General features: G+C 37.9%; 1 protein-coding gene across 1 annotated transcript; it reads right to left on the reverse strand.

The window, feature by feature from the left end:
- Positions 1-213: 213 nt before the first annotated feature.
- MOSPD1 (motile sperm domain containing 1) lies at positions 214-22,511 on the reverse strand. The gene is made up of 6 exons (XM_045538358.1): positions 22,354-22,511; positions 10,587-10,841; positions 10,397-10,472; positions 8,740-8,957; positions 3,411-3,572; positions 214-1,794 (listed from the first exon to the last, which is right to left on the reverse strand). The coding sequence occupies exons 2-6, from the start codon at positions 10,738-10,740 to the stop codon at positions 1,763-1,765; spliced, it is 642 nt and encodes a 213-aa protein (XP_045394314.1). The 5' UTR covers positions 10,741-10,841; positions 22,354-22,511; the 3' UTR covers positions 214-1,762.
- Between the last annotated feature and the right edge of the window lie 532 nt (positions 22,512-23,043).

The following is a 23,043-nucleotide window of genomic DNA, read 5'->3' on the forward strand; positions in this document are numbered from 1 at the left end:
ATTTTTGAGGCATATGATTGTTACCTATTCAAAAAGTTAAATTAAAAAATGAATTAACTCCCGTGGTAAATTAAGAGACAAGACATTTCTAGCTGATATATTTCCCTATTCATTTTTTCCTACTTAACTGCAGGAATATGAGACAACTTTAGGAAACAGAGCTAAAATGTTGAGCTCCTTAGCGGTAACCCAAATAAAATGTTTAAATCAATGTGAAACTCAGGTCTCCATTTTCTTTTTATTTTTTTAAAGTAATTTCTGTTCTTTACAACGTGTTATCACACACATACATACACGTGTGTGCACTTGCACACGTGCACACACAGGACTTGGGATGGATAGAGAAACAAGAATAGCCTCCAAACAATTTTTTTTTACAAAGTTCAAATATTACATTTATGTGCTTTTCAGTCATTACACAATGTACACACATGATCCATTTAATGATTTATGCTCCCCAAATGGTTAAACAATGAGGATTTCCTATGAAAGACTAGACATAAAAGTTTTTAGAAGCAGAGTACTGTTTCCTACAAAAACCAACTTCAGGTATACACTTATGTTTACATATATTCCTTGAGAATACTACAGTAGCAGTGCATAAATTCATCCTGTAAAAAGATCTGAATGATTTTCAAGAGACTCTTAATAATGCATTGTGCTTTCAGATAAAAATCCTAAGACAAAAGATCAGTTCCTATGACAATAGCAGTTGAAACTGCATATATATGTTAGAGATCAGAAGAGGCTATAAAGAAATGTAAATAGTTGTGCTTAGGGGACTTTTTTGGCAAAGTTGTTTTAATAATAAATAAAAACTTAAAAAATGTCTCAGTGACTGATATAAAATAGACACAGCTATCAGGGGTTTTCTATACTTGACTTACAGTTTAAAGGTGAAAAATCATCTCCACATAAATCACCTGGTATCTGGTAATCCCAGTCTGGGCAAGTCACAGGCAGGCAGGCAAGGAGCTTGGGACAAAAGATAAAGGGATTTTCCCCCTATTAACATAAAGCATTAACCAGAGGTAAAGCCAGGGTGAATCAACTAACTAAACAAATGCCTATCTTCCTTTAGAACTCTTAGACCAAATAAAGAGGTCACTCTACTTCTGTGAGTTTTTTAAAAAACCCATATGCTTGGTGTCTGGACCACAACCCATTCTGTAGTTCACGAGATGAATTAAACATATCCTGTCTTCCGTGGAACCGTGGGTAAGCATGATCCCTTAGTACCTTTTTTTTAATCCTCCATAAATTAACTATAAAACTCTTATTTTAGAAACACCATGGCAACTGTTTATAATAATAGAGGGCAAGGTATAATTTACATAGTAACATTGATGTTCTTAGGTAGGAAATAAATGTAATTTTATTCTTAGGCTGGTCAGTTTGCTCTTTCAGGTCTTTAACTTTGAAGGACAACATGACTCTTAACAATCAAAGTAAATTAGAAAAAAAGATGAGAAAATAACAAGTGTTTTAATTAAAGCCTTTCATACAACTGGCATAAATATAAAAGGAATTTCTTCAAATAATTTCCTAGGTGACACTCAGAAGCACCCCTTGCTGTCTGTAACATAATGTGCTACAGTCCTTCAAATAAAATTATAGAGTAATTTAAAATATATTATACATTTGCAATCATTTAAAATCATTTAATAGTTTGTAGAGTGGTAATGGAGTGAAAGAGATAAAAGGCAGTCCACATTCATATTTTCAAGATAAATTTACTTCAGAAGCCAACTGAAATCCTTGCTCATGTTCTAAGTATAGCCATTGTAATAAGACCTGAAAGAAGAAAAATGGAGAACAGTTAAAGATATGCATTTTATCCAATCTTCCATTCAATAAGCAATTGTTTGGACTTCAATGAGCAAATGAGGAGCCAGGAAAATACAGACAAAAAAGAAAATGAGCAAATGAAACATAGCACATAGGCAGGGCACCCTACCAAGAACTCGAAGTCAATTTGAATTTAGTTGATATTATACAGAAGAAATCCAATTTACAGCAATGGGCAGCCACTGGATAGATTTAATTAAATCACTAATGTCTGGCCATAGCTAATCTATCCATCAAAAATACCTCCTACTTTATCCAGTCACATCTGCCATAATAATAGCAGTCCTGCCATTTGAGAGTGTGGATAAAGCCAGCAGACTTTGCCAGTAGAAACACTGAGAGTTTATCTGCATCCCAGGGCCCTAGGGCCACAAAGAGACAGAAGCGTAGTATTCCTGCTTTGCTTGTCTCTTTTGAAGAGACTCCACATATAAAACCAAAAAAAAAAAAAAAGCCAAAATAAGAATATGCTCAGTCCTCAATGAGGGGTAAGGAAAGTGTGACAAAGAAGTACACAGTAGGAGAATGATCACGTAGGAAGGAATGGAGCAGTCAGAAAAGTTGACCCCAATGGTAAAAGCTGAGATAAGCCTTAGAAGATGGGAAGGCATTTCAGGTGAAGGACCAGGACTCTAGAGGAGCTTTTCTGGAATTAATGAATAATCTAACAGGCTCCATGAGAGGGTTTATAGAGGGAAGCAGCTAGACAAGCTTAGCTCAGATTGTGGAGAGTCTCAAATGGCAAACCATGGAGTTAGACTTCATCCTGTGGACTGTGGCTTTGCAGTAGGAGGTGGCTGTGAAACCAAACAGACCGGAAATCAATCTGACAGTCATGTGTTGGGTGGTTTGGGGGAAGAAAATGGGAGGAAGAAGTAGGGAGAGAAGGAATACAGTCAGAAAGTAGGGAGACACTTTAGAAGACAATTTTAAAATAGAAGAGAGAGAGAGTGCAAGAGAGAGCCAGAGAGAAAGTGTGAGCGCACACGCTAGGGAATACTGAGAGGGAATACAGAAAACAGTTGGCATCTAAGCAGAGGTGAGAGGAAAATATGAGGAAAGAGTCATTCATCACCAGACCCTAATCCTTAAAACATGGAAAGTACTGAATAATCGTTTGTTCAATTGAAATAATTAACTGTAATATTTCAAGCCAGGATGACTGAAAGAATGATTGAACGGGAAATAAGGGAACTGGCTTAAAGAGAAAGGTTCATGGTATTTAAAAAAGCAGCATTCTTTGTCATTATCACTATATGCACTTTGTCTAAGTGTTTCCTAGGAGCAATTCCTAAAAGAAGAAATGCTGTATCATAGAATATATGCCTTTTATATTTTATACATGTTTCATACCATTTTAAGTCAGCAGAGGAAAATTGAATACAGTATTCAGTACTAGATAAATAAGCTGAAAAGAACTAAATGTGAGCCAAAAATCAAATGTTCAAGTGCACCTGACCTCAACATGCACTTGAAGCAATCTTTCATCTGTTCGTCCAAAAACAAAAAAAACCCACATAAAGCCCTACACATATGCCCCAAATGCATTTTAAAACCCTTACCTAAGATATAAGCAGCCACTAATTTTTGATTCACACTTAAGTGGAGGTAGAGAGGCACCAGCGATTCCATATCCCCCAGTGTAGGCAGCATCAGGGCTGCAATGCACACCACTCCCAGGAAGATAGTTAGTAAACTAGGTCCTGAAGAGACAGTGCTGTTTTCTGTAAAAAGACAAAAATCTCTGAGCTTGCTTCTAAAAACGTTAAGACGAAAGTTCCTTCACATAAACTGGCCACCACTCACCAGGATTCTGATTTTGTCTAAGGTCTCTGACTCTTTCCCCATTGATCCCATTCCTTGGGTGCTTATCTGCTCAACTAATCTGGTAGCCCATGACTTAACTTTTCTGAGTCATTACAGGATAGAATGTTGGGATGGCATTGTGAGGTAGCTAGTTCCTGCTGAAAAGCAAAGTGGTCACAACCACCCTCATCCAACCCTAGTCAGTAGAAAGTATTTGAACATGTATCATCAATGCATGTATATTTATAAATTATATGCATGAATTCTATACTATTATACTTAATATAAAACATACAAATAGAATTTTGTTTTTGAGACAGGGTCTCACTCTGTTGCCCAGGCTAGAGTGCCGTGGCGTCAGCCTAGCTCACAGAAACCTCACACTCCTGGGCTCAAGCGATCCAAACAGAATTTTTGTAAAATGTGCTAAAATAAATATAAATAAAAGTTCTGATATTTTCATCCCGTGCCCCAATGGATTCCTTGTGTGTACTCCATTTGAGCCCACTACACAAGACCTCTACTATCTCCTGGAAATATCTCAGGGAGGTCTCTAGATAGGTTTGGACCTAATAACTGCATCCTGCTACCAATTTTGAAAACATTAGGGCACAAAAAAAAAAAACCAGCACTACTGGAACATTATAAAGCTGCCTATGAAAGTGTTTGCCCTCTGCTCTCCCATTTATAGCAAAGAAGAAAGCAGCAGAAACAATATCTGGCAAATATGCTAAGGTAAATAAACCAGTAACAGAAGAACAAGTAACTGCATGATCTCACTGATAGGTGCAATCTAAAATACTCAAACTTGGCTGGGCGTGGTGGCTCACGCCTGTAATCCTGGCACTCAGGGAGGCCAGGCGGGAGGATCGCTTGAGGTCAGGAGTTCGAGACCATCCTGAGCAAGAGCGAGACCCCGTCTCTACTAAAAATATAAAAAATTAGCCAGGCATGGTGGCATGCACATGTGGTCTCAGCTACTTGGGAGGCAGAGACAGGAGGACTGCTTGAGCCCAGGAGTCTGAGGTTGCTGTGAGCTAGGCTGACGCCACAGCACTCTAGCCCGGGCAACAAAGTGAGACTCTGTCTCAAAAAAAAAAAAATATATATATATATATATATATATACATATATATATATATATATATATATATATATATATATATATATCTGGTGGGAAATTCCAGTGTAAAGAAAAAGAAAAAAAAAAGAAAGAAAGAAAGAAAGAAAAAATTAATAAAATGAAATACTCAAACTCATAGAATCAGATTAAAATGGTGATAGCCAGGGGCTGGGGAAGGAGGATAATTCAAGTTGTTAATCATGGGCATAAGTCTCAATTATGAAAGATGAGTAAGTTCTAGAGATCTGCTCTACAACATTGTCCCTGTAAGTTAACCAATATTGTATTATACACTTAAATTTTTAAGAGGGTAGATCTCATGTTAAGTGTTCCTACAAAAAAATAAAATTTTAAAAGATTTAAAATAAAATTTTGCTGTCAGGTCTGCTGGTCTATAGTTCTGGCTGCCTGCGTACCATACATATACCTGTATTTTTAAGAAACCAAATAACAGCATTTTCTATTATGTAGTGTTTCCCATACCCATCCTTTCATTAAAAGGAATAGCCAACAGCAACACAATCTTTGTGTTTTATTAATGAAATAATGCTGTTCATTCTATTATTAAATGGAGCTTTTCTAAATTATTAATACCTTAGCTGTTGTATGGAGTTTAATTGAGCTTTGCTAAAGCCAGATAGGTGAAAACAAATTCAGATTTTATAGTGATTATTGCTTGGGATGAAATAATAACATAAATATCTAAAAAAAAAAAACAACTCAAGTCTTATTTTAGTTAATAAATGAAGTAACCTTATATATTATGTTGCAAGGATGAATTTAAAGAAAACATTTATTACAACTACACTGTTCATTGTAAACCCACAATAAAGATAATTTCAAAGAACTTTTAGTATTTAGAGAAATTTCAAAAACATTTGCATAAAAGCTTGAAATTTTTCAAAATGGAAAGAGCTTTTTCCCCCTGGTACTAGGTAACTGTTGTAAAAAATGTTATACAGAAATAGAAAACATAAAGGTGCCTCTGTAATCCCATCCTCCTAGAGATAACACTGTTACAGCTTGGTATATATCCTTTCAGATTTCATAAATGCCCATATAAACATGTAAAAGAATTCTTTTACATAAATGAGGCCATTTTATACATACTGTTATATAACTGGGTTTTTTTGCCTCACTTAGAAATACATTTGAAGCTTTTTCTATGACAATATATAAATATCCATCATTCTATCAGATCCTTGTAAATGCCTGCCTGGCACGCCATCTTATAAATATTTATGATTTAATCAATTCCCGGTTGATGGGCTTTTAGGTCATTTTCAATTTTTTATTATTATAAACAATAATAAAGAGCATAATTTTCTTAAGCCAGCGGGCACAGATTCAAACAGCATAGTCATAGCAGTTTGTTAATAATGTAATTAAGATAAACCTACTAAGATTCAGCTGTATCTTTTTAAATGTCTTTTCAATAACCTGGGCTCTAGTATTTTATGAAAGTATACTTTGTGGGTTTCTCTTAATTTAACAGTTAGACTTTTGTTAAACCAAAAAATCCACAAAAATATAAAATTGAATTTATACACATAGGTAAGGTCTACAAAATGACACGGAACACTTACATAAGATTTATTAAGTGCATGGAATTATAGGTGCTTTTTTCTTTCTTGAATGTTACTGCTACATGTCTTTCATACAACAAATTTAAGAAAATATTTCTCATTTTTACTGACTTTTCAATACATTTTAAAGTCTAAATTTTTCATGATGTAGCCATCAACCATTTTCCAGCTAATGGTGAGTCTCACAACACTGTTGCATTTCTAATACTTCTAATGACATGATTTTGTTGAACTGTTTTCTAAGCTAAAGACTTGCAAAAACAATGACATCAAAAAGCCACCCAGAAAACAATCTCAATTTATTTCAACGTTTTAGTTCAGAGAAACTTAATGAAATACCTGAGTATTCTACATACTGGAGACCACACACAAATCACTATAAATGTAATAGACAGGTGAAGTTAAAAATATGACTTCGTCAGCAGAGACTAAATCAGTCATCATTATGCTCTAGTAAAGAAGAAAATTTTACTCAACTTACTGGCAGATTATTAGACACACTGGGGTAAATACCCCTAAACAGGACACGTTGGCCAGGGCTGTGAATGGGGCTCTACTGTGGTATCATCCTTCCTCTACAGAGGGGCAATAGCCATAGGAACCTGGTAAGCCTAAGAAGACCAATCCCATAGACCCTCAGCAGACATGAAGTCCAGCCTTCCTAACTCAGCTCATTCACACATTTGCTGTGTAACTTATTCTGTGCCAGGCCCTGTGCTAGGTGCTGAGGACACAATGGGAACAAGACAAAAATAAGGTGCCTACCTTCATTGAGCTTCCTGACAGTAATGGCTTAGAGAGCCTCCCCGACAAAAAAACAGAGACCACCACGTTATTACGCCAATATCACCCATCCTCATTCATCTACCTACTCCAATTTTACAATTAGAAGAATTCTCTAATATACTTTAGATACCAAGGTTCATTATAAAAATGATTAATACGTACTGTAATTATTGATTTTTACCTAATTTCTAATAAATTAAAAAAATAAAAGGAATAAAGTTCTCCTTACATATACAAATAGATACACAGACATACACACCCCTAAACCTTAACCCTTATTATTTTGGCTTTTATACCAGTCTGTTAAATATAAAACTGAACTCCAATGACCACTTTAAATTATGAATTTAACATCAAAAAACAAATACTCATTAAATGGCCTTTCTTGTTCTAGAGGAATCATTCTAAAAGGGGAAACTTGCATTTCATAAATAAGTCAACGTTACAATATTGATCTGACAAGGTGACATTTGACAGAGGTTCTCTTTCAGCTTCAAAAGATGAAAAGTTGGTCCTGTCACTTAGTAATAGTTGTTGAGGAGAGTCTTCTAACTACTGTCTAGTCCCTAGTCCTGCTATCACCAGAAAATCTGGGCCCTCCCTACATGGCCCGAGAAGAGATAGTTGCCAACAGTAAATTAAAGAGGCACTACTCTCTATGTTATTGAAATAAACATTCTATCCTGGAGAACATTTAGGAGATTAAAAAATAAATAAAAGAAACAACCATTCTAAAATGAACAAATTGATATGGATCTATGAATTAATGTAATGACAAGTAGATTTTTTAAAAACTCCCTCATATATCATGTTGCAATTTCAAGGATAGCTGCTGTCACATTCATATATCATTATCAAAAAGTTTCCATGTTTTTCTATGGAAAATTTTATCTTCCTCCTCTTATAACACGTTTGCAGGAGATAATGAGAAGTTAAGAGGAAAGGGGAATAACATCCAAAGAGTTGAATATGAGGATAGTGTCAATGTTGAAAGAATATATCATAACACTTTTGACTATCTAAGCTGGAAGGAAATGAGGACTGGAGAGGGATTCAATTAATAGCCCACAGGGGATATTATAATCTACTTAGTTTAATTAACTTCAACTTTAATGAGATTTTTTTTTTCAAAATAATATGAACAGTGCACTAAGCTTGGCCTATTGCCAAACACAATCTCTCTCCTCCTTTGAACTAATTAAATGAGAAAGGATATAGGAAAGTCATAGAAACAAAAGTATAGAATTGCCAAATTGTACTAGCATCATCAAGTATGGTGCGTACAGTCTCAGATCTATATTTATAGACTTAAATCTAGATATATTTAAAAGGCTACAGCAACATTTGCCCTCTTCTTGCAGCCTAGGAGTGAGGGGCATTCTGTCCTCTGAAAGTCCAGCCCTAGGCTTCTTGCTCTATTTCGGGTACCCGATTCTCTAGGTTCAGTTTTGAAGTAGTTGACTAGGTTTAAAGTGGCAGATTATTTTTCTAGTAATTCTTCTTATCTCCCTGATTTAAAATAATTATTATAAATAAATAACTAAAAATGTGTAAGACCTCAAAAGGGCTTTAAAAACAACCCAAAACTACCTGGTTGAAACGACTGCTCAAAAAATAAACCTTCAGTTAAATGTTCCTTTATTCTTTTATCCTCTTCTTCCTTTTGTTGTTCTTTTGCAGATGGAAGAAGAGTAGCAACCACCTCTTTCCTTCCCAAAGCTTTCCTCTGGCTTTGCTCGGAAACTTGGAGACGGAATTTGTCTATTACACCATAGTGACAGGATCGAACATCTCTATGACGAACCACACTGAAAACAGCAAAAAAAAAAATAGCAAATGCTGTTTAGGTTTCTGGGGCCTGTCAAACAGAATGCAGCAAGATATTTCAATACAGTAAAACAATATTAACTGACTATAACCAGATAGTCAAAAACAGAAATTTGCTAAGCTACTAAAAAAAAAAGAAAGAAATCACAGTATAATCCCAAACAAAATAGGTAATTCTGAAATATCTGATGAGAGCACATATTCCAAAACATATAATAAAAGTCTTAAGTAAAAGAATGATAGGTAAAGAAAACTCTCTTTAGCTATGATTTTTTTCTGGGTATCTGTGTACAGCAATATTTACCAAATAGGAATATATGAAATTGTTTCTTCCCCACAAACATCTCATAAATTTCTATTGCCACTTATTTATTGTTCAAGTAACAAACTTCACCCTAGACTTAAAATTGAATTCCATGCATGCAGGTAAAAATAAGCAATTGAATAAGTAAGTAATCCTCCACTTCTGTATTTCTTTAAAGAGAAAAGAGGATAAAGCACTGTAATTTTTATGTTTTTTTTTGCAATTCTATTTATTTCACTTCATTCTTACTGCAGAACACAAAACAATTAGGTCAAAGGTAACATTTATTTGGCAAGAGACTACATTTCTTTGGAATAGTCCTTGCATATTGTGTACTGAATGAAAATCAAAAGAAATGTGCAAAAACATGTTCTCAAAGATAAATCATTTTATGGCTTTGAGTTGATGAAAATGTATTCAAAAAAAGAATCTGCTCATTCTCACAGAAGATTTAAACAAATACAGTGTATTTGGTAGCTTAAATTAAGGCTAGTCAATGGATCCATCTGGTCACCACTAGTTCTAAAGTGAAAATTAAACATGAACAGCTTGAACAAACAATCATTTTTTCTGATACTCTAAAATGAAATTATCTGGAAGAGCTCAGATAACATTTTACAGATGAGTAGTTACACACTTGCTTCCTGTTTATATAGAGTAAATTCCAGGCTTATTAGCTGAGCCATTTCAGATGAACTTATATTATTATTGTTCTTAGACTATAGTACTATTAGTTTTCCAAATGTCACTATAATAGCAAGATGATCCAAAAAAGCTAAATTCCCTATTATAGATGGAGAAATTTAAAGAATAAGTCAGAACTTTACCTTCATAAACATCCCTGCTATGTCTAAAACTACAACAATGAGAAAATGTTCATCAAACTAACACATACTTTAGCTTCAATATGAAATATTATTAAATATTTGGTTGACCTGTTTTGACTCTTAGAAAATTCTTAATAAGAATTTTGACAGACAAACTTTCAGCAAAAATTCAAAATATAATAAATGCCTATGTGGAAACAGCTTCAATAAAAAGACTTTTTTTTTGCAAGTTAAAAACATAAATATTAACACACTTAAAATGTGTTACCAGGAAGTGATCTTGACTTACATATCCACACAACACTGAGGCTTTACTGCACCTGCAGCATCAACGACAACATACTTATTTGGAGTAGTACACAAAACTGAAAGAAAAAGTCACAATGGCCATTAGTATTTTTTTAAAAAAATTAGTTTCTACAAGTACAAAATTAGTAGGGACCATTTAAACATCCATAAAATAGACCTGGGAGACTCACCTTTGAACTTTAAGGCAAACTCATAGGGATTATACAGAGTCAACACTTGCTTATGCGTTGACTGATCATCTGCATAAAATATTAGCTCCGTGGGAAACACAAAAACAGGAAGATTTCCTTCCACTAACTCTGGTTGTCTTTTTTGTTGATGCATTGACACTGAATCCCCCTTGCTGCAGCTTCTGTCTTTACAGTCTCAAATCTATTTTGGACTTTTCTTAGATTCAGTTAAAAACTCCAAAGCATTTTGGCAATCTAGAAATAGAAGGAGAAAGAAAGAAAACTGAATGATACCTATTTTCATTAATCTATAGTCCCTCCAAAAAAAAGCATGTTTAACATGCATTAAAATAGGTCCCTAAATCATTTGCACACGCCTTTTGACTTTTTCTCTTACTTATATAACTTTTACCAAATTATCCAAGAAGTTTATACATGTTCCTTTCACCTTCAGGATTTCAATCTATGACAAATTATTTAAATACTCAAAGGAATAAAGAAGTATTTCTCAAATTAATCATCCCCTTTCAAAGAGGTGAGATCCAAGGGGACATCAGTCCTTTTAAACCCCATTTTTTTTTTGAGACAAGGTATCATTCTGTCACCCAGGCTAGAGTCATAGCTCACAGCAACCTCAAACTCCTGGGCTCAAGTGATCCTCCTGCCTCAGCCTTCCGAGGAGCTGGGACTCCAGGCGTGGACCACCACGCCCAGCTAATTTTTCTAATTTTTGTAGAGACAGGGTCTTACTCTTGCTCAGGCTGGTCTTGAACTCCTGGCCTTGGGCAATCCTCCCACCTTGGCCTCCCAAAATGCTAGGTTTACAGGCGTGAGCCACTAAGCCTGGCCAGATTTTTTTTTCCCACTAAGCCTGGCCAGATTTTTGTTTTAATAGACAGGGTCTCACTCTGTTGTCCAGGCTGGAGTGCAGTGGCGTCATCATAGCTCACTGCAACCTCCAACTCCTGGGCTTAAGCAACACTCTCCTGCGTCAGCCTCACGAATGAATAGCTGGGACTACAGGCATTCGCCACCATGCCCAGCTGATTTTTAGAAAAATGTTTTAAGAGATGGGGTCTTGCTATATTGCCCAGGCTGGTCTCAAACTCCTGGGCTCAAGGGATCCTCCTGCCTCGGCCTCTTAAATTGCTGGGACTACAGGCATGAGCCACCATGTCTGGCCAAACTTCAGGTTTTTTTAAAAAGTTGAATAAATTAAGTATCATCACAACTGATTTTACATGAGTCAATCAGAATTCTTAGAGACTAAAAAATAAAACACAAAGTTTCCATAATTTCTAGGAGAAAAACATGAGAATCACTTTTACACTCACATCAACAATGCTTTATGCTTTATTTAGTGCCGTCTTGGCAGCATGGGTGGGAGAGTTAATCTTTTTTCTACTGAAACCCAAGACAAGCTAAAATGCCTTGAAAAGAGGACAAATAGCCACATTTGCAAAGCAGTCCTTGGAGTTTTCTATGAAAATTCAAACTCAGTAGTAAGTAGGCTTTGGCATGCCAGTGGCAATGTGCCTCCCCTCCTACATCAAGTACACATGTTTTGTGTGAACTATTTTCTTCCAACTTCAGAGGCCTTTTTGGATTCCCTCTGGGGTTCTTGAATATGTTCCAGATAGTTGTAGCTGACGTAAGTCTGTCTGACTGATAAGTGTGATGTTTCTGTATTTCCCAATCTTATTTTAACCAACATTCTTATTTAGCAAGCACCCTAAGTGTGGCTTTTAAAAATAAAATGCAAAAGCTGAAACATACAATTGGAGAAAATATCTGATTTTCACCCTGTAGATCACACCTTTAAAATAGGCTGTAAACCGTTGAATAGTTTGAAGTTCAGGTTCTCATAGATTCAAAGAGAAATAAAACAAATGAATAAATTATTTGGTTTTACAGGCTTTCAGGACTCATTATGCTCTGATTCTGTTAGTGGCCTTTCCAACTTCTATTAAATAGGATCTGTATAATCAAGTATGCAAATTTTCATTCTTTTCTTTCAGCTGGACATCTATTATATGCCAGGAACTACGTCAGAAGCTGAGCAGAGATACAAAGATAAATAATGTACAGGCCTTGCCCTCAAGAAGTTCAAGTGTAATTGACGACAAAAATATTGAGGCAACCTCTATTATAATGCATTCCATGGTTTATGAAACACTAGGGAATCAGAAGACTACACAAGTAATTCTACCTGGGAGAGAGGCCAGGAGATGAATTTGAGGTGGTCTTTAAAGAAAAGAAGGGTACATGGTTATGTGTTGGGGGTGGGCATTCAGACCAAAGGAACGGCATATGCAAGGCATAGAAATGTGAAGGTAAAAGAAAGGGAAGGCACTTAGTTCATTGGCTGTCTCAGATAATCACTTGGCTTTCTAGCCATACTTTGTAACATGTATGTAAATCATAACAGTGTTGGATTTTTGTGGGGGTTTTTTTGACTGAGCTGAAAGGGCCTATCAACATTTTTATTAGTAATGATATGTGACATTTGTATAATTCATAACAGATGACAAACTTTTTATTAATTACATAGACTGAATTGATTAATATACTGTATGTAAAGCTCTTAGATAGGACTTCCTAATAAGCCAGGCAATGTTCTCTAAGTGTTTCTTGTTATCATTATTTAATTATAAAGAGACCAGATATAAAAACACAAGGTGGGAAGGCCTCCAGCCTCCTCGTCCAGTATTCTTTCCACTATACCAAACTGTCCGTTTCAGTAAAATAAAACTAAGATTATTCTGAAAAGCATCTGATTAAATAATTCTAATTTAGCGTTTTTAATTTCTTTCTTTTGCTCAAAGCCATGCACATTCCTATTGGGATAATGTGCCCTCAGAAGTTTGGCATATCATTTTTTTCAATAGAAAATAATAAGCTCTATAATTACTTTCTTAGGAAGCTTGGCTATTAGGAAGAAAACAGTCAAGTTTGATATCACTAAATAATATGCACCATTTCATTCTAAAATTATCAAGATGAGAATTTAGCTTAGGATAAAAGGTGGCATATCTAATTTGTGAGGGATAGGTTAATCAATAAATGTTGGTTAAACCAGGTATCCATCTAGAAAAAAATAAAGTTGAATTTATCCTTTACTCCTTATATCAGGGTAAATTCCAAACAGATCAAAGCTTTAACTGTAAAAATAAATAAAACCATAAAAGCACTAGAAGAAACCATAGGAATTTTTTTAAAATAATCTCAGGCTATCTAACAATGACGTAAAACTAGAAACCAAAAAATACTGATAAATTCAACTACATAACTTTTAAAATTCTGCATGGCAAAAAACTATATAAGAACATTTGCAAATCACATCACAGGCAATGTCTAATTTCCCTACTAGATAGAGGACCTACAAATTAAGAAAAAGACAACTCAATTTAAAAGTACATACAATTATCGTCAAAAATAAAACTTTAAAAATGAGCAAACTACAATATTTCAAATTATTCTTAAACTTATGAGAGGATGTTTAACCCCATGCATGAGGGAAATTCAAACTAAAGCCATGCTGTAATAAAATTTTTTACCTGTCAGATTAGCAAAAATCAAAATTTTGATAGCACATGGTGGGAGAAATCAGGCACATTCTTACATTGCTGGTGGGGATGTGAATTGGCATAACCACTATACCTGCCAAAATCAAATGCACACATTTTCAGATCGAGAGATTCTACTTCTAGGGAATTGTCTAGTATATATATTCCCCTTATGTGAAATCATGTATGTGAAAGGTTTTCTTTATAGCACTGAGGATTAAATAAAATGATTTATGTGAAACACACAGAACAAAGCTTGGCACTCAACAAGAGCTATTTGTTGTTGTTAGTAGCAAAGACTGGAAACAGTCCAACTGTCCATTAACAGGGGATTCATTAAATAAAGTGTGGTCTATCCATTTGCTGGGATACCAGATATCTGTCAAAAAGAAAGACAAAGCTCTTTGTGTAGTTGGACATGGACTGATCTTCAAGACGTAGTGTTTACTAAGAAAAGCAAGGAGCAGTGCAGTGTGTAGCATATGCTACCATTTGTATGACAAAGGGAGAAAAATGAATATGTAAACCAATTGTCCTGGATATGGATGAAATCTTTGGAAGGATACCCACATCTGCCCCTGAGTGTCTAGGGAAGGGAGGAAGTTTTGTCTGGATATCTTTTTTTGTCTTTTGAATTCTGAACCCTGTGAATATTTTTGAAAAAATAAAAAAAGATCGGATTACACAACAAGAACTCTAGTAGGGCCTAATTTGAAAAAGGTGCCAATTTTGAAACACAAGAGAGAATTTAGAAACAACGTATGAAAAATCTATTACTGCATTTTCTAATTTATGATCCTCTAATAACATATTGAAAACCTTAAACTATGTTAAATAGAATAATTTCGATTATTTTAAATAATTTTACACACAATAGAAACTCACGGCTGGGCGCGGTGGCTCACGCCTGTAATCCTAGCACTCTGGGAGGCTGAGGCGGGTGGATCGATCGAGGTCAGGAGTTTGAGACCAGCCTGAGTGAGACCCTGTCTCTACTAAAAATAGAAATAAATTATCTGGACAACTAAAAATATGTATAGAAAAAATTAGCCGGGCATGGTGGCTCATGCCTATAGTCCCAGCTACTCGGGAGGCTGAGGCACGAGGATGGCTTAAGCCCAGGAGTTTGAGGTTGCTGTGAGCTAGGCAGACGCCACGGCACTCACTCTAGCCCAGGCGACACAGTGAGACTCTGTCTCAAAAAAAAAAAAAAAGAAAGAAAAAGAAACTCACAATGAGAAAAATAAAGGTTTATTTAAGATGACTTAAGAACATATACAACTCTAATATAAAACTATCTATTATAGAAGAGTATGAGATGTTCATAAATCTGACCAGGAACTCAAGATTAACCACACAGACAAGTGCTAAACTCTTGGTTTTAACTTTAAGGAGAGATTAGTTGGCACACGTCAAAGTAGAAATTTTGCTAACTTTGAATAATAGCATAGTAGAAATTCTTATTCTTTTAATTTTTAAGCTCTCTTTTTGAGCTGAGTATGTATACATTTTCCCATGAATCATGAATAAGCTATCTCCTTGTCATTATTTTTATTTCTTTTTTGTTTTTTTAAGTTCTTAGCGTCTTGCTTCTCTGCTTTAATCCTTGTCACTATTTGTTTTAGACAGTGTCTCACTCTGTCACCCAGGCTGGAGTGCAGTGGCACAATCATAACTCACGGGAACCTCGAATTCCTGGGCTCAAGGGATCCTCCTATCTCAGCTTCCCAAGTAGCTAGGACTACAGGTGTGCACCACCACGGTCTGGTTACATTTTAAATTAGGGTCTCGCTATGTTGCCCAGGCTGGTCTCAAACTCCTAGCCTCAAGTTATGCTCCCACTTGCTGGGATTACAGGCGTGAGCCGCTGTGCCCAGCACCTTGTCACTATTAAACAAGTGTTTAATCATTTTTGAGAAGTTTACTATTATTTCTTTTCATATCCTTGTTCCCACTTATCAGTTATCTTGGCTAGGATATAAGTTGCCTCCTAAACTCCAACCAGTGGAAATTAGGGAAGAATTAGCACCAGAACACCAGAGCAATATTAGCAACTCTGCCAGCAAACAGAATGAAGCATAACACCTGCCTTTAATTGATGGTTTTCTAGAGACTAACACTTTCTCTTTGCTCCAGTCCGTATTACAAAATGATAAAGTGCAAAAATCCTGGGGAGAGATTATATACTAAGCCGGTAAAACCTTACTGCGAATCGGTTTATGAAGTTGCTTTCCAAAAGTCAAGTGCACGCCAAGTCAAAGAATGTTAGCTCTCAATCTTTCTCATTTGACAGATGAGGAAAGCAGGCCCAGCAGGATGGTTAAGAGACTTACCCAAGGTTGCACAGGGTATTGGTGGCAAAACTCTGGTGTCTAGGCTCACACTTCCTTATACAGTAATCATCTCCTCTGTGTCTCAATTCAAAAATCCTGTCCCCCTGATGCTAACTACCACACATGCCCTCGTCTCTAGAAAATTTCTCTGCTTTTCAAGATCAGAGTTCTCAAAGGATGATCCAAAATTCAAGTTACAATCAAGTCTGTATTGCCTTGTAGTATTTCATTTTCAGTTTTATAAAGAAAAATCAAGAGACGATTTCATTTACTGAGTTGCACACACTTTCTTTTTCTGATTATGAAACAGCTATGGCTGTCAGTAACTATTCATTAAGGCATTAATAACCATGGTTTGCCCCATTCTCCCTCTCTGGACAGCAAAACTTTACTCATTCTTCAAAGCCTAGTTCAAATTCCCCCTCCTTGCACTGTTCCTCTACCACTCTGATCTATACGGATTTCACCAATTTTATGATATTTTTAATGTACTTACTGTACAGGTTGAATATTTTGACATTTGTTTTGTGTGCACTGACTCCTCAATCAGATTTCAGGTATAATGCCATATTGGTTTTTGTAGGGTGGCTTTGTTTGTTTTTGTACCCCTCATAGACCCAAGCTCAGTGCTGGGCACTTAGCAGATAGGGAGCTTATCAGTTATCCTACAGGTGTCTACTAATAACCGTCTCCTCCATCGGGGAACATGCTCGCCCCATAGCTGAACACATTTTGTCCATAAAAGACAGGCAAAGGATCCTAATTAGAGGAACAGTAAATCTTAGGTGGCTGCTTGCCATGGGTTGGGGTAAGAGGAGAGCAGAGAGAATCAGCACTCCCAGCTGCCTCTCCTCCCCCCTTCCCTCCTCCTGTTTCCCTCTCATTTCCCCTGGCTCTTCAGAGCTGCAGGCCAGTAGCGTTTGGAAATCCGAGGCTCTAACATACCCCTGACCTTGCAGGCAGTCAGTGCAGCAGGGAGCTGGTGATACAGGAAACTGCCCTGGCCTCCTCCCCTGTATCAAAGGCACAGAAAATCAATCCTGAATGAAATTTGAAAGAAAACCTATGTGTGTACACCACCTTGTGACCAGTTTGCAAACTACTCTCCCACAAAAAGAAGCATAAACACTGAAATCTTCACACAGGCTTTCCACCATCAGTCCAGGGAGACCAGTACCCCAAAGTGTTGTGATTATTTTCTCTGTTTTCCTCACTTTGCATTGACCAGAGGAAGGAAAAAATAATAAGCCTCTGACGTAAACAGGGTCGTTTCAATTTTAGCAATTCAATTTTATTACCACAGATTCAAAACTTGGAGACTGGTAAGGAGCACAGAAACCACCTCCACAGCATATTCTCATTTGCACACACACCCCCCAACACACATGTTTTTCTGGAAAGAGGAGGCTGCAAGAAGAATCAAATGAAATAAGTGGTCCTTGGGGATTTTTGTACTGAAGTGGTCCAAAGTTTGAAAACAGCTAAGGGTGACTCAAAGGTTCTACCTTCCCCAAGAGCTAGTGACCTGTCTGCTTGGCCACAACGTACCAAGCTACTTAACTACCTGTCTCTGGCTCTTGGCTGTTTACTCCCTTTTATCTGGGCACAGGGACTATCTCCTTCCACCATATTTGGTGTGGTCCTTGCCAATGGCCAACTAAATTCTAAATAGTTAAGAACAATAAATTCCTTTCCATTAGTCTCATTTGTATTAAAACCTCTTTCCCTCCTATTTCATAAACTCAGCTCTCTTCCTCTTTGAATTTACAGTATTGTCTATTAGGGTTTTTAATGGCTGGTGTGTCCTTAAAGTCATAACAAATGTTATAATGTTCATTTTATACTTTAATGTGCATTGCTCAATAACTGGCAATTTTATTTTTATATATTTTCTAGGATTTTTTGGTATCATTTTCTATCATACTAATGGGATTGACTGCTACCTATAAATGACAGGTAGTGATAGACTATTCCATATTCAAGATGTAAAAGTTGAGCAGTGTATGTTTTAAGATTAAAAAAAAGAATACCCTACAGTAATATCTTTTTGAAAACACTTCATTTTTTAAAAATGTGTTATTTCCAACCTGGTTATAACTAATGTTATTTCTATGTTACAACATCCACTATGTCTTCAGTTAATTCAAGGTGTGCAATTCTCAAAGCAAAATCCATGTTGATTCATCATATGAAATATATATATTGCTACATGTAGCATGCTCAGAAATTTTAGAATCGCAAATTCATTCAACAAACATTTGCTGAGCACTTATTATATACCAGGCACTGTGCTAGGGAATATGGAGAAAAGATGAAAACATTGTCTCAGCCCTCCAAAAACTCAGTCTAGCTGGAAAAACAGATATAGAGCAGTAATTAGGAGATGTGAGAAGGAGCCTAAAGAAAGTTATCTGCCTTAACAAATAGGAGTTTGTAGTAGGAGTGGAGAGCGGTAAATTCCAGGAAGAACATGTGTAAAGGCATGAAAGGCATGCTTAAAATGAGCTTTGGCATTGCATGTGGTTAAAAAATAGAATGTATGGGGGGAGTGGCAAGAGATGAGGCTGGAAACGTAAGTTAGAGCCAGATTGTAAAAGATTTTCTAAGCCAAGTTTTGGGGGTTTAGACTTGATTCCCCATGCTGGTTGTTCTCAAAGTGCAGTGAAGGGGCAGCAGCAGCTGCTTCACCTGGGAGCTTGTTAGAAATGCAAATTCTTGGTTCTCACCCTAGACTTACTGAATCAGAAATTCTGGGATTGGGGCCCAGCCATCTGTGTTTTAACAAGTCCTCCAGGTAATTCTGATCCACACTAAATTTTGCAAACTGTTGCAGGCAATGGGAAACCTCTTTAGAATTTTAGGCAGGGAACTGACCCAGTAAGATTTGAAGTAGGAGAGTGGGTGCCATTGACCAATCAAGCACAACACCTGACTCCTGAGTAGTTGCAATAAAAAATAAATAACTGTTGAATGAATGTGGCATGAAGAGATGATGAAGGCCTAGACTAAGGCAGTAGGAATGGAGAAGAAACAGATTTTAGAGATGTTTTAGAGGTGACCCAAGTTCAATCAGGTGACTCACATATATCCATGCAAAGGTGTGACTGAAACAAATGGTTCTTATATAAAAGAAAGTTGTACTCTTGTCAAATATATATATCAACCTCTAGGTTTGAAAGAAGTAGCCTGCGGAGCCTCTAGAGAAAGGAGAGGTCAAGAGCAAGTTCCAGTGTTTCCACATAGTCAAGAGCAAAGGGTGCCTCGGTTCATATATAAGTCTTCTGGTTTGCTTGGCAGTTCTATTTCTCACTGTAAGTTAGTCAATTGGCATTCATGTTAACAGAAGTCTTTTGTGAGTTTGGTTAGTGTGAATCAATGACTGATAATTTCTGGATGTGCAGACAAAATTAAATTTTGAACCCGGACAAAATGAAAACCAGACATTCATTCTGGCGATCTAACCAAGCTACTGCAAAAGTGAGATGCTGCCACAGCCTTCCTTTTTTATCCTAATTTCATCACTAATCACATAGTCTGCTTAATTTAGGAACAAGCTGGAATGAGTGAAAGAATCAGACTTTGTACTATGCCCTGAAGGTCAAGAAAGTCAAGTAGAGCTGTTATTTCTAATTTTGGAGGCAGGATTCAGCCAAGGCCATCTTCAATTTCCTGATGAAGAGAGAGGTACAGGTCAACTATATAGTTAATTTACCTAATGAGAATTTCAGGGTGTAACTCCTATTTCTATTATGACTCTGGATATCTGGGCTTATTTGACCAACTTATTTTGTCCAAGAATAGTTCCCAATCAAAGAATGCACTCTTCTGTGGAATTTGAAATCTATAGGGGACCCTGGAGAATAAAACAAAACCTTCATATTACAGATGAAGAAATTGAGAGCCTCAAAGAGTCAATCACTTAAAATATTTATTGTAGGGCAAGACTCTCCAGAATGCTACAAGGTGGCAAAACAAGATTCAGAGTAACACTGGTAATTTGATCCTTTGTTAAGTTTTAAGCAAAATTTAAAATGCCTCTCCCATTTTAAGGTCCAGTCTACAAAAATAAATAAATTGTCTACTTTCTGTCTTAAACTTCTTTAAGAACAGAAAAATTACAGTAGCAAATTATTTACTTTATTGGGTTATCAGGGAATGAGTTTTTCCTGTAATTTCTTGTTTTATGCTTTCAGAAAATGGAGTTAAATGTAAAAGCCCTCTGAGAAAAAAAATAAAAATAAAACATTTGAGAAGAAAATGTGGGTGAACAATTTAAGAAACATGCATTATTTTATAATGCTATTTGTTCTATTTTCTATCTTTGCTTATAAAGGGATAACTTTCCACTGAATACTGTCCATCATATTTAATTATACAGTACATGTATAGGTAATCCATCACAACTACCCCTCAGATTTGAAAAATTCCTGAAGTTCAAATATCCTGGTATTTGATTAAACCTCTGTTGTTTTGAGAGTTTTAGAAATGCTTCAGAAACTAGTTTGATCTCAAGTCCTATTTGGGTATGTAGACATGAACAATTTGAAAGACACATTTGGCTCTGTTTCCTGTTTTCCAAACTTCCCACTGCTTTATACCAAATAATGTGTAACGTAAAAGTTGGTGTCTACTCCCTATTCAGTAGTTTGCATACGATATTTTCTAGGCAATTTTCTAGCACATTTTCCAGTGCTCAGGGGGAAGTGTGGACAAGATCATCATTAAGAATGTATTAAATTCCATGTGTGCCTTGCCTGAAAAAGCAGACTTTTCCCCTACTGTCTGGAATTCACATTAAGAACGCAATGCCTTCCAAAAGCACAGGACTGCTTTTTAGGCACGATCCAAAGGACCCAATTTTTCAGGTTTGTGTCCTCTTCTCATTTCCCTCAAAGGTCAAAAACCTTACTTAATATTTACTTAATATTTGCCTTCTTCCCCGACGTGAGATCTCTTCAATTCTATTGGAGCAGAAATGCTACTTCAGCCCGGAGAGAGCAGATGTCAGTTACTTTCCCCAAAGGGGAAAACCACAGAACATTGATTAAGGGCTGGAGGGCTGGGGAGGGAGGATAAAACGGTCTGTCCGAGGACTTCAGCTCCACCTGATTGGGGCCCAGCCTTCCAGCCCTCGTCCCCACACCGGCCGGCTCCATGTGAAACCGGTCATGTGAGCCTGTTTACAGCCGAGCAGCTGGTGCAACCATCAGGATCCGTGCTGAGATCCAGGCAGGGGGAAGGATTCAGGCCACGTACCCCTGCCCCCTCCCCCATTATTCCAGGAAGGCGTTCGCTCTCCCTCCCTGCCTCTCCACCCTACTTTCATCTCCCTCCAGGCAAAGAGAGCAGAGCTGAAGCCATCCCGGGACGCTTCGGTCCAGCCCTGCTGATTTCCTTCCAGTTGCTCACCCGGGGCACCGGCTGGGCTGGAGGAAGGGCGAGGACGGTGTCAGCCCGAACAGGGAGTCAATCTCCCTCCCACAGCCCTCCACACTACCTCCGCCAAAGAGTTGTCCCAGGAGCCGCATCCCTGGGGCAATCGAACTCCGCCGGGCAGGCACCGGGAGGCTCCCGAGCCTGCCTTCGCCCGGGCGGGAGCGAGCCACACGCCAGCTGGCCAGACCCCGGGGCCGGGAATCGCGGGCAGCGGGGCCACTGACAGTCAGAGACCGGGCAGAAAAGACCCCCCTCCGCCACCTCCCCGCCGCCCACCCGCATCCCGGCGCCGCGGAGCCCCGCTGTCAGTCACAGAGCCAAGCTCGGGCTTTGAGTATGGGTCATTCTTCAGGCGGGGGCGCTCGGCCACGTAACTTCCCCGTTTCCCCGAAGTCAGAGGAAGTGGGTGACGGGACGGTGGGGGACTCTCACCTCGGAAACACCGGCTCCTTGCAAAGCAGCTGCGACTGCTCCTCCGCTCCTTTGTCAGCGTCTCTAGGCTGCACTGCCTGCTGGGATACCGGAGGACTCAAATGCCACCTCTCTCCGCCCTCGAGGATGAGCCGCGGCTGGGGGGAGGGCAGAGGAAGAAGAGGTGGAGCCGGGGGCGGGGCCGGAGCCAGGGGCAGGGCTTCAGAATTGCCACCTGGCCTCTTGGGGTTCCCTCCTTTGTGCTCCAGACTTCTTTCTCTGGCTTATGACCTGGCCCTCGCCTCCGACCACCCCTTGAGGAGACCGTAGACACAGAGGGCCGTCTCTCTGCACCTGTTAAGCAGTCACCCTTGCCTCCTGCCTCACTCCCTTACACTCACCCAATGATGTACCCAGGGCTAGTTGATTACACTTCTGAGACATGTCTTAGAGACCACCTCTTTCTCCACTCTGTCCTCAGCATTACAGACCCTGTTTAGACCCCATGACTTTTTGCTTGTTTTAATACCTCTGCAGTAGCCTCCTGTTTGGACTCTCTCCTTCCACTTTTACCTCTGTCTAACCATCTCCCAGACCGCAGCCAGAGGGATCTATCTAATATGTATATATGTGACATCTGCTTCAAACCTTTCAGTCTCAGCAGTACCTGCAACCCCTTAGCATGATGTACAAGGTCCTATGGGCCCGCCC

This window comes from Lemur catta, chromosome X (genome assembly GCF_020740605.2).
Source record: "Lemur catta isolate mLemCat1 chromosome X, mLemCat1.pri, whole genome shotgun sequence".
Lineage (NCBI taxonomy): Eukaryota > Metazoa > Chordata > Mammalia > Primates > Lemuridae > Lemur > Lemur catta.